A 12,267-nucleotide genomic window follows, 5' to 3' on the forward strand; every position below is an offset into this window, starting at 1 on the left:
TTTTGTTTTTCCCTGGACTTTTGGGCTCCACCTTTTCTTTTATTATTCAACATTTTATTCAAAAAGTTTATAAATTTTTGGACAAGTAATTAAAAAGGCATTAAAAATTTAGAAAAGCGTTCTACACGAGTTCTGCAGTTTTCACTTCACAAATCACAGTTAATATGATAATTAAATATAATATAAAAATGAACAACAACAATAAAATAAGTTATTAATAAATTTGTAATCACTAATCACAATTCATACTAATCAACAAAACAGCTGTATGATTTACCACGAACATGTTACCACAGAATAGATAAATAATATAAAAACATTTTTATCATTTTACCTTCGTTTACTAACCATGCAGCAGCTATTATTCATACTTCATAGAATAATTAATGATTGTAGAATTGTTTACATCACGTTTACTCTAGGTTTTTGTAACAATCTTATCTTATAATTTAATCCAATATGACTATTTAAAATAATTATTTTTATTAAATAATTTTTAATCCAAAATATATATCGGCCCAGAGTTATAATACGACAACCGGCCCACCGGGAACTTTCCCGGTATCCCGGTGGGCCAATCCGCCGCTGCTCATAAGTTGTACTCTTTGGTTTAGACTTTCGTAAAAGCACAAGACTGGAAACGTTCAATCACATATTTCGAGACTTTCAAACGTTCCCGCCTTCGAAACGGCACCTCGAAAACGCATTATCACAAATCTTTATCCCCTCCTCTAACTTTATCAATAGAGTAAGATAGTAATGACGTCATGATAATATAATCAGTTGGTGATAAGAATGGCTGGTTCCAAACAAAGCGATTTCTGTATGAGAATTATGCATAGTTTTAAAGTTTTCCCAGATAAATAGCATTAATAAAGTTAAGTTACCCTAAACAAGTTACGGTGTACAGTATTTGTGTTCTTTACTATTATTTAACTTTTTTTTTTTATAAAAATCTTGAATATTGATTTATTTTGACCATTGTTAAATTACGTAACTACTTAACGTTTGACTGCAGGTGGGTTTAAACAATAGTTGTGTATATAAATATATATTTTTATTACAAATCCATATTTTTAAAGGTATTTTGCTTAATAGGTACAATGTTATTACTTTTTTAAATTTATTGTATAGGTAGTTCATTATGGTCAATTGTTTTGTACCAAATTGCAACCATTACAGCGAAACAAAAGTATGTAAATTTTATAGATTTCCTGCAAATAAATTGTTGAAATTAAAATGGACACAAAATATAAGGTAGCTATTAGTTATATTCATTTATTTTTATTGTTAAATATACTATATCTAAATTGTATACCTAGGTTGTATGTGTTACCTATATTTCATAATTAGAATTTAATTGAATGTATGTTATGTTGATATTTTTAAGGAGGTCTGACAGATGTCCAAGTGTGAACTCCCGAATATGTAGCTGTCATTTTATTGATGGATTAAAAGAAAATAATCCAACAATATTCAGTTGGAACAAAGAAAAAAAATTTTTGTTTGTTTCCCCAGAGAAAAAAAATAAAAGGAAACCAAAACCTACCTCAGTATGTTAAATTTGTATTTAACATTTAATATTTACATTTCCATAGCAAGCTTTGGGTTAGAATAAAATTAAGTGTTGATGTTTAGTACCTAGTTAAATAATATGCAACATATATTATATTCACTATTTTTTATTAAAAAACATTTTCAAAAGTGTGGTTTTCTTTGAATTTGAGTTTAAACCTTTAAGTTTTATTTGAATTTAAATTAATACTTAAACAGAAACCAATCGTTTTTTAATTTAATTATTATCTAGTTTTTCTCTTTAGTTTTATAATCATTTTCTATACTTTGGTTTTTTAAAATACCTATTGAACATAATATATATGTAGATTTACATAAACATCAGCATACAAACAACACCCACAAACATAGAATAATATAATTAATATAAATAATATAATTATTAAATAAAACTATATTTATTATATTATTGAGAAAATATTTTAAATAATAATTTATTACTTATTTTTTTTATTTTTTTTTGTAGAAAACAGTAGTTGCCAATGAAGAAGAATTACCTGATGAAATTGAAGAAAATTCTTCAGAAGTAGTATCTCAATCAGATATTGATATTGAGTCACAGATAAACTTATATGAATCTACCAAGCACAATGAAGAGAATTCAGTTTTAAATTTAAATGTTAAGTCGGTTGGATCCATTATTAATGAATCAGAAAATGCCCTTTTAAAGATTGAAATTGAGAGGCTAAATTCTACAATAAACAGTCTAAAAAAACAACCATTCTCGTTTGAATTTATAGAGGACAATGATGAAGCGATAACTTACTATACTAGAATGCCTAATAAGACTGTGATTTGTTTATTATTTGATATTTTTAAAAATGTTTCGATAAATTATTTCTTAGGGTGGAACGTGGAAAGAATCAGTAGAACAGATCAAATTTTTATGACACTTATGAAATTACGCCATAACTTTGATTTCACAGATTTAGGAGTTAGATTTGGGTGTAGTCGTACAACTGTTACAAATATAGTATTGACTTGGATTCACGCATTTCATACTATAATATTTAAGACTTTCATGAATTCTATTCCGAGTCAACAAAAGAATAAAGCATGTTTACCCAGTGTTTTCAATAATTTTATGAACTGTCGTATGATTTTGGACTGTACAGAAATTTATACAGCAATACCAAGTAAAATGGAACTACAAAAACTAACCTATAGTAATTATAAACACCGAAATACATTAAAAGGTCTAGTAGGAATTGCACCAAACGGGGTTTTGACTTTTTGTAGTTTGCTATACCCCGGATCGACATCTGATAAAGAAATAGTTAAACATTCTGGAGTTATAGATGTGTTTAAAAGTGGTGATCTTATATTAGCTGATAAAGGATTTCTTATAAGTGACTTATTGCCTGAAGGAGTATCATTAAATATACCTCCATTTTTGGGTGCACCTCAATTTACACCAAATCAAGTGATGAAAACATTGACTATAGCTAGAGCTAGAGTTCATGTTGAACGTGCTATAAATCGTATAAAGGGATATTCTATCTTAGAATTTATCCCTCCAAAATTATTACCATATTCTTCAATAATATTTCAAGTATGTGGAGCTTTATCAAATTTCCAATATCCTCTCATTAAAGAAGTAGAAATGTTTTATTTACAACCAATAGAAAATTAAAAGTTATACTTATATTTTTATAGAATATTAAAATGTAATTTTCAACTGCTATATATTTGTAATAAACTTGTATGTAACACTTAATATAATAAATTATGATTTAATTAAAAATTCAACTACCTAGTTTTTTTATTGGATTAGTTTCTCTAGATAACAGTAGACAATTCTTAGATTAAAAGAAGTTAACAAAATACACATTTCAACAATAAATGAAAACCAAAAAGTATTATTTTAACAAATAAGGGATAAACTCCTTAAAATAAAAGTGTTTAATTTTATCAATATTTTCAACCCATTGTTCATCTTTGGGAATTTCAACTATAACCAAATCCTTAATTGTCCATATAACTAAATAACAAATTTGTCTTTTTAGAATACAAAGTTGCCCTTGCATTTGGGAATAGTATTCATGATTCTTATTAATTCTTACCAAACCACCTTCATCATAATATATTATGTATGATTTATTATTTTTTAATACATCAATTAAAAGACTATTACGATAGGAATATGGGCACTTGACTTCGATAATAGTATCTTGACCAACTAAGCCATCAGGCGAAGCACCTATAACACCTGATGAATGAAGCCATAATCCAGTAACAACTACTGCTTTTCCAGTTACTTGTTCAAATTCTTCTATTCCGTGTTTTTCGTTTTCTCTACCCCATTGTATAGCTTTTATGCCATCTAACTTATAAGTTCCAACAAGCTTTTTGAAAAGAGACAGTGGATATCTATTACGTTCAATTGCATTTAATATTAGTCCAAAATTACTAGCTGTAATTCTGTATCTTCTTTTAATTAACCAAATTGAATTTAAATGCTGCCCAATGGTTTGTGAAGCTAAACTTTTTATTTCTTCTTCTGACATCCTAACTTTACTTAGTAAATACTGTTCTCTATCTGTAGCATTCTCAAATTCTGAAGATCTAATAATATCTTCTATTTCAATAGATGATGTTATTAATGGTTCAGGAGAAAGTAACCATGTTAAACCAATACTATGACTCTGTTGACTAAGTTTAGAAAATACATCAGACTTTACATTGCTATCAAAAGTAGCTATAGCACAGTCATTTTTTTTATTTTCAGGAACAGGGTAAAGTGCATCAATTGGTTTTGTTGTCATAAGAGGTGGAGGAACTTTTTTTGACCAACTACAACCTATATTTAAAATGATTTCAATATTACATTCTTTCGTGTTGCTTAGTAATAAATTATTTTATAATTATTACTTGCACTAGTTACTGAAATATTTTTAATTGCAAAAATTAATAATGTTGCCATATGATGGCATCGCACAAGTCCCCTTGGGCAATCACATTCAGCACGTGTAATGTCACCATTATCAGAGAAATATATCTAAGCAAAATAAAAAGAATTGTTAACATCATGGCTTTTAGATAAGTATTAATAAGTAATAGTATACGTCATTACCATTAATGCTAACTACATTATTGTTAATACCTAGAAATTATCCTATATCTATAGCTACCTAAAATACTAAACACAACTATTAGAGAAATGATTATTCATTGGTTTACTTGTACAGAGTATGTTTGATCCTTCATACTAGCCTTAACTACACCTTTTAAATTATTGTTTACAAAAATACATTCCTTCACATGCCCACTTTCATATGCATTTTCACCCCTTTTGACTAACTTTACTTCTTCTATAAAAAATGCATAAACACAATGTAATTTAATCCAACTAGACGCTGCCATGATCAGTATTAACACTTAGTTAGTAACACTAGTATTATTGTCTTACAATTAAGTGTAAATACTAAGTAGTAAATTAAAAACTGTATTTCACTTTGAAAAACCAATATGGAATGTGTTTGTTTGGAACCAATAAATCTTATCACGGTGTGATAACATTATCATGACGTCACACTACCATACTCTATTACATTTAATATCAATCTTCAGATTGCGACATCATTATTCATTTTTTTTTTTGAATAAATTACATTTAATTAGTGTATAAATACCTAATAGGGTACAATATTAATAAAATTATTGATAGGAAAAATGGTATACACATAACAATTGTATATGCAATTTAATGTTTGATTACACACAATTCATACGAATTTAATATGTTATTGAATATGTAATGCGATATTCTTCATAGGGGATAAATAGCTTAAGTGCTGTAGTTTTAGTAATATCCTTCAATGTGCTCCGTAGGTCGGTCGGTTAGGCGTATGTTCCCCAACGTAGGTAGTTGATAGACTAGGGTTCGAGACCGGCGTCAGCTAAAGTGCCCGCGCTTAACAAGGCTTTGCCCGTTGATTACATGGCTACTTGAATTTTTTGCGTTTTTTTTTCAATTTTCTTCACGAACTTTTTAATTCCTTATTATTTTGTTTTAACTTAAACTTTAACTTTTGTGTTATGATACACCATATTTCATTTTTATGAACATGTGTTTTTTTTTAGTAAAATTGTTTTGTGTTATTATTATATCTTACATTTGATTACATGTATCTACTGTCACTTTGTGTTACCTATATAACATATAATAAAGAAAATAATTTATTCATTTTAAAACTTTTATAAATAAATGTCATATAATATATTTTTTGTGGTCTATCCGAGCGGTAACTGAGTGGTGAATTCTATACACAATTAAAGCTTGCATTCTGTACCTAATTAATACAAAACATTAATATGATATACCTATTAATTTCAATAATTATGTCTATTAAATAAGAATTGATCAAGAATTTAACTATGCAATTAATATATAATATAACACTAACGCAAGTATTTGTCTGTATAGAAAGTCTATGTGGAAATTAGTTGGCTCCCACTGTGCAATGGAATATTTCGGCAATGTTTTTACAATATTAATTTGTAACTTGTAATGTTACATTTAAAGTGGTATTTACGTTATTGTAATGTGTATGGAACTGCTTATGTCCTGAGAAAGTAACTTAAATTGTAATATTAATACAATGCTTTGTATTAACATTCTATACATGTTACCCGCAACACTCCATGAATGTTACAAGTAACATTCCATGAACCTTACAAGTAATACTCCATGCACGTTACAAGTAATACTCTATACACGTGACAAGTAAATACTCCATGCACGTTACAAGTAACATTAAATTAATGTTACTAAATAACATAATATGCACCTTCCCAATTCCTTAATGGTATTCATATATTTTTTTTATTTTACTATAGAAAAGGATCAACACATTTATTTAATTCAAAAACAAATTAATAATAAACTAAGTGTTTTATTATACTTCAAAACATATAATTACATAAATACGTGTTATGCTTAAAAATATTAATTAATTAACATAAATATGCACAAAATTTAACTTATAAGATATTTTAACATTACAAATATATGATTCATAGTAATAACTTACTATATACTTAGATATCACATTATATAATTACAGTAAACTTAATATTTAATATTAAAATCATACAAATATAAAAGACATGTTTACATATTACAATTTATACACAATACATAAAATATATTTACTGTAAATAGATTACATATGTACAAACTAAATTCAAATCGACACAAAATAAGTTAACAATTTTAATAAATATAAATCATGAATTTATCAAACATACAATATAATATTATGATTTGAGAAAACTACTGTGGTATATCTAGATCATGACATAGCTTGATAACTACAGCTTTATTCACTGATATTTGTATATAAAAACACTTGCATTTAAAATCGTATACTGGAATAAGATAGGGTGTACTTATAGATTGAAGATCAATACTGTATGAGCCAATATCTTTGGAAGAACAATTGGGTAAATTAATAAAAGATGAAAAACTACTACATTTTTTTTACAAGAAATTTGATTTCATCGTTTGAAGTCAAAATAATTTTTTCAACAAATACAAAATCATTATTTTTTAACATGATGAATTTGTTATTAATAGAATTTATGTTTATTGTTGAAAATTTTTCTAAAACTACTTTTTCATAAGCTTTGTCATTTGATAAATGTTGAGTTTTAAGTAATTCTTTAAATAACTTAGGATATTTTAATTCTGGAATATTTTTAATTAGGTTTAGTTTTTCATAAATTCTGTTGGAAACCTCTTGCAGAGGAAACCTTGCACATTTCATAAATTTTTTTATTTCTTGTAAGTAGTTTTCATACTTAAAACAACTAAAAGAATCAAGTGGACCATGTTTTAGAACAAAAAATGGTAGATGTATTAAACTATGAACATTATAGGTGATAAACTTTTGACCATACAGAGCAGCATAATCTCTTACAAAAGTGTCCAGTAAAATTTGGGCTTTTGCATTTAAAGAAATACATGTTTCATGTGTTACAAGGATTCTTATTGCAGCTACCAAATGTAAAAAATGTACATAAAAGTTTTTTTTCAACTTTCCCTTTAAAACAATATGACCATAGTACAACAAAAAACATCTCAATTCTGTTGCCTTCCAAAAATAAAAATCGTCAAGTATTCTAGGAAGTCTAGAAAATTCAGATGGTACATACGGTTTTACATTTATAATATTTTCATTTATATCATTTTTTGCTTCATCTAATAACCGTACATCTTTTTTTCCTTTCACCCAAAATTCTAAAAGTTTTTTCATCACCCCAATATAAGTACAGTGCATATTATCAAGTGGCACGTCATCTGTTATATTAATTGGCAATATTTCAAGTACACTAGGCCCTTTATGGTAATATTCGTTTGTTTTATTCCTAAAACTTTCATTTGTTCTGAGAGAGGAATCCATGGACAAAAAAGCCATTCTACCATCAATATATGTACCTTCATCAGTGCATGTATTACATCCAAAGTATACATTAAAGCCTTTAACATTAAGTATATACGATTTAGCTGGTGCATCACACACAATATGTCCAATTGTAATATTAAATAACCTACCATTTATTTGAATTCCTAGCTGTATGATATTTAAAATATCATTTAAAAAATAACTTAAAAAATCAGCAGAAGAGTCAGGTTTTTTTAAACCGTGATAAATACCTACTGGTAAAACATATCTCGATAATACTGGTACATTATAAATACTAATTAAAATTGGCCAGAATTGGCTTTTAGAACTCTTTGATATTGGTAAACCATCCACATTTACGCCTAATTTCAAGTCAGTTGTATCAATTAAATCAAATTCATACTTATGTAATAGAGAACTAATAATTTGTTTAATATCAAAGTGTACATAAGCGCCAGGTTTCATAGATAAAATGTTATGCTTTTTAGGCGTATTCATCAAAGTCCTACCATCTTTAGGGACATCCAAACCCTCACTTTTTAAAATAGTTAATAATTTATTTAAACAATTATGGGATACATTAAATTCTACATTCCAAGTTCTTAATTTATCACATATACCCATATTGTCATTTACAATAGTACTTTCAATATCATTCACAGTTTCAGTTCTTAAACTATCATTCAAGTACAAAGACTCTTCACAATCATTTATGGTATTAGTATAAGTTAATACATTTGGGATATCAGTTATTATCAATGTGTTACTTGAAATTTCTTTTTGTATAGGAGAAGTTGTAGCTTCAGACATTGTATTCATCATAGAAGTTGTATCTTGTTGCAGAGAAGATCCTAAATTGGCGATGCATCTATCTTGCTCAGCTTGTATTATTCTCCTCAAGTGACGACCTGTTATTTGACAAAGCTCTTTTCTATTCTTTTTCTAGAAATAGTAAAAATTTACTTAACAAAATGGGTTCTAAATAAAAGTAAAAAAAATTATACTATTCCAATCAAACTTTTGGAATTCATAAATACTAACACAAACTTTTTACGTTGGATGATTAATATAAACTATAAAGTCCATTACTTTTATAAAAACATTTTATTTTCATGTAAAACCTTCTTACAATGTACATAAATTGTTATAAAAAAATTATTATTAAAATAAAAATGTGAAAGTAAAAAATATTATTCTAATGATCTTTTATGTCTTGTTGTGGCATAACGAAACCAATCAGCTAAAATAGTTTCGAATAGAGCATCACTGTAATCCTTTTGACTATTCTTTATACACTCTGTAATAAATTATCAATTAAAAAAGATTTTAAGTTTATGTGAGAAATAACTTCCTATTTAAATGTATTTACTTTTTAATACAACCACAATTTTAGAGTCACATAATTTTGTAGAAATATCTTTTCCTCTGCCAGTCCACGAACAACGTTTGGCAAACTCATTACTAAAAGTCTTTGCAAGAACTCTCTTTATAATGTCTTTTACAGCATTTCCACCAATAGATATAAAAAACTGCTCCTAAAGTTTTTAAATGTAGTTTGAATTATTTTTGATATGAAGTAAATTAATTAGATGTATATTATTATAAAAATATACTTGCCACTAATGAAACAAATGAATCATCCAATAAACAATTTGAAATATTTTGAAACATTTGCTCGTTAGTCATGGGCCAATTCGACATAAAATTACTATCAAAATTAAGTAATGGAGATGAAATATTGTTGATTACTCCTAGTTTGTTTACCGCTTTTTCTATATGATCAAGTTTTGATAATAAATGATCATACTTAATCCTACTTTGGATTTGTTCCATATAAATAGAATTTAATAATTCTACAATTGTATTCTGTTTATCTATCGGAATGACTTCTATAATGGTAAATATAAAAGATACAAAATAAATTGTTTTAAGTTTGCAATATTTTTTTTTTTTTTTAATTTTATAAGTGTTATATATTATTGGACCTGGTTGAGTTGTATCCAAAATTGTAAGGAAATAGTATTATGTAAACGTTTTATTTTTTTTTTTAATTTTAAATTTGTAATCTTTTATCAGCTCTTTATTTAATATCCTAAAAATTATGTGTACTTTATTTACCTGAGGTATGTTAAAACCACGAGATTTTGTAGTATTCAACGGTACATTTTCTGAACTTGTGGACGGAATTAAATGTACGTTACTTAATTCAGTATACTGATGCTCAGAAATGGTATCTTCAGTAGTTTGTTCTGCCATAGCAGTTATTGCACCTTTAATAATCTTTTTCTGTTTAAAAATATTGATACCTATAATTAAAAATAAAATAATTAGGCAATTATAAAAAAAAAAAAAATAATTGATTACCTTCATCAGTTGAAGTGTCAGAATCTTCATGTATCATTGATGACTGGACATATAATCTTTTGTTTTTATTTTTCATACTTAAAAGTTGCTGTTCCACTTCAGATGCTGATTCTTCAGACAATTCAACATGTCTATACCATGCTTTACTAAAATCACCTACAAATTGTTTATATAAATATTATAAATGTAGCTTTATGAGCTAGTCTAGGTTCATTTTCATTAATACTATAGATATATTTAATAGATACATACTATACTCTTTGCCATTTTCATAAAGTTTTACTCTGTACGTATTCCAATCATCTGATGGTTCCACAGCCTCTTTTAAGTAATCACTAGTAACATGAAATGTCCTAGGAGGCCATACACATTTTTCTATTCTATTGCCATCATTATCGACAGTTTTTAAAATCCAGTTTGTTGGTATGACACTATAATCATTAGAGTCCGGAAATGTAGCAATCACCCAACGTTTTTTGATAAGTTTCTACAACAATGTATGCAAAATGAATAAAAATAAATTAATAATAAAAGTCAATGCGAACAGGTACCTCGTACCTACTACCTACTAAAAAAAGTTACAACAGTTTTAACTAGAAATAAATAATCTCAGACTTATTATTTAATTTTTAAACGACAAAAAAGTGTTATATTACATAAATATATGACAAAAATATTAACTAAAAAGAATAATAGACATAATTACCTGTCTTACAGCTGCAGGAGTCGAGAATCCACTACTTTGATAATCCATTTCTTTCCGTAGAGCTTGTCTTTAGTAAGTAACGAAAATATTAAATAACGTGAATAAATATGAGAGAAAACCAACAAAATATGAACAATTTCGAAAATAGTAAGTGAAATAGTCACATGGGTTATGATAACTTAAGTAATTGTAATAAGTAATAACTAGGTATTATTTTAAATATTATATACTCTGGAATCTGCCGCAAAGACTGACGAATGACAATAGTCAATAAGTGACAGTGCCCACTACCCAGCTATATAGCGCGCAAGTGCGCAACGCTTTCTGCGGGTTCGGCTTCACCGAAAACCGAATTGGAAAAAACCAATGATAGTGTTTGTAACAATGGGATAAACTATTTAGGGATATTTGTAAGATTATAAATAAAGTGATAATATTATAATTGGCCGACTGCAGCTGCGTGTTAACGAGTAAACAAGATTATTTCAATACAACAATAATTTAACATTGAATGAATATTAATTTGTAACATTGTATACATGTACAACTTTTAACATTTCAATAATGTTACTTGATAATATATTAGATATTAATTGTATGGAACAATTATACGACATTGCATTATTGTTACTTAGTAACATTTTATTGTGATCGAAACTTAACATAGCAGCTACATTTTGTAACTCAGATTGCACAGTGGGAGCTGTTTTATTATTGAAATTTTTATAGTACAAACTATTATCAACAACAATAGTAACAGTAAGTATTAAAATTTAAAGGTAATGTTATGCACATTATATTGGTTAATATTACAGAAGTTGACTTTTTATTATGTGAATCTACCTTTTATTTAAAGTCTTACAAATTATAATATCGCATATATTATATTTGATATTTAAATTATTAGTTATTGTAATTTGTACATAGATAATGGCAAGGAATTACTGGGTTATAACTTATGCTTATGCATGTATGTATAGGTTTTCATAGTATAGTAATATAAAAAGTAAGCATATCGTTATATGAATTAATAGGAAGTTAGAAATTAAATGTAGTTAAATAGTATTAACCGAGAGTACACAATATTGACAGTCTAAATAGGCACCTAACTCTTATAGTGTATAAATATAACCTATATTGGTTTATATTTAAATAATAATTAATATGTATGTCCATCAGGGGAGGCCGTATTAATCCGGAAAATAAATGGGCGGA

The 12,267-nt window shown here is 26.9% G+C and overlaps 2 protein-coding genes across 2 annotated transcripts; one reads left to right on the forward strand and one right to left on the reverse strand.

The window, feature by feature from the left end:
- Window positions 1-797: 797 nt before the first annotated feature.
- Window positions 798-3,379, forward strand: LOC111033632. Its single transcript, XM_022314456.1, has 5 exons — window positions 798-1,018; window positions 1,135-1,257; window positions 1,391-1,553; window positions 2,042-3,127; window positions 3,359-3,379. Exons 2-5 carry the CDS (start codon window positions 1,145-1,147, stop codon window positions 3,377-3,379), a joined length of 1,383 nt encoding a protein of 460 aa, XP_022170148.1. The 5' UTR covers window positions 798-1,018; window positions 1,135-1,144.
- Window positions 3,380-9,172: 5,793 nt separating this feature from the next.
- LOC111033633 lies at window positions 9,173-11,445 on the reverse strand. The gene is made up of 7 exons (XM_022314457.1): window positions 11,053-11,445; window positions 10,599-10,833; window positions 10,347-10,502; window positions 10,101-10,288; window positions 9,600-9,875; window positions 9,352-9,517; window positions 9,173-9,279 (listed from the first exon to the last, which is right to left on the reverse strand). The coding sequence occupies exons 1-7, from the start codon at window positions 11,098-11,100 to the stop codon at window positions 9,173-9,175; spliced, it is 1,176 nt and encodes a 391-aa protein (XP_022170149.1). The 5' UTR covers window positions 11,101-11,445.
- Window positions 11,446-12,267: the final 822 nt, after the last annotated feature.

This window comes from Myzus persicae, unplaced genomic scaffold (assembly GCF_001856785.1).
Source record: "Myzus persicae strain clone G006 unplaced genomic scaffold, MPER_G0061.0, whole genome shotgun sequence".
Lineage (NCBI taxonomy): Eukaryota > Metazoa > Arthropoda > Insecta > Hemiptera > Aphididae > Myzus > Myzus persicae.

Excerpts from the sequence above, each read along its gene's own strand:
- LOC111033632 (XM_022314456.1), top strand. The coding sequence starts at position 1,145 with ATGGTCAATTGTTTTGTACCAAATTGCAACCATTACAGCGAAACAAAA. Across the intron at positions 1,258-1,390 it reads AAATGGACACAAAATATAAG|GAGGTCTGACAGATGTCCAA; the intron begins GTAGCTATTAGT and ends GATATTTTTAAG. Across the intron at positions 1,554-2,041 it reads GGAAACCAAAACCTACCTCA|AAAACAGTAGTTGCCAATGA; the intron begins GTATGTTAAATT and ends TTTTTTTTGTAG.
- LOC111033633 (XM_022314457.1), bottom strand. The coding sequence starts at position 11,100 with ATGGATTATCAAAGTAGTGGATTCTCGACTCCTGCAGCTGTAAGACAG. Across the intron at positions 10,503-10,598 it reads TGAAAATGGCAAAGAGTATA|GTGATTTTAGTAAAGCATGG; the intron begins GTATGTATCTAT and ends AACAATTTGTAG. Across the intron at positions 10,289-10,346 it reads TGACACTTCAACTGATGAAG|GTATCAATATTTTTAAACAG; the intron begins GTAATCAATTAT and ends TTTTAATTATAG.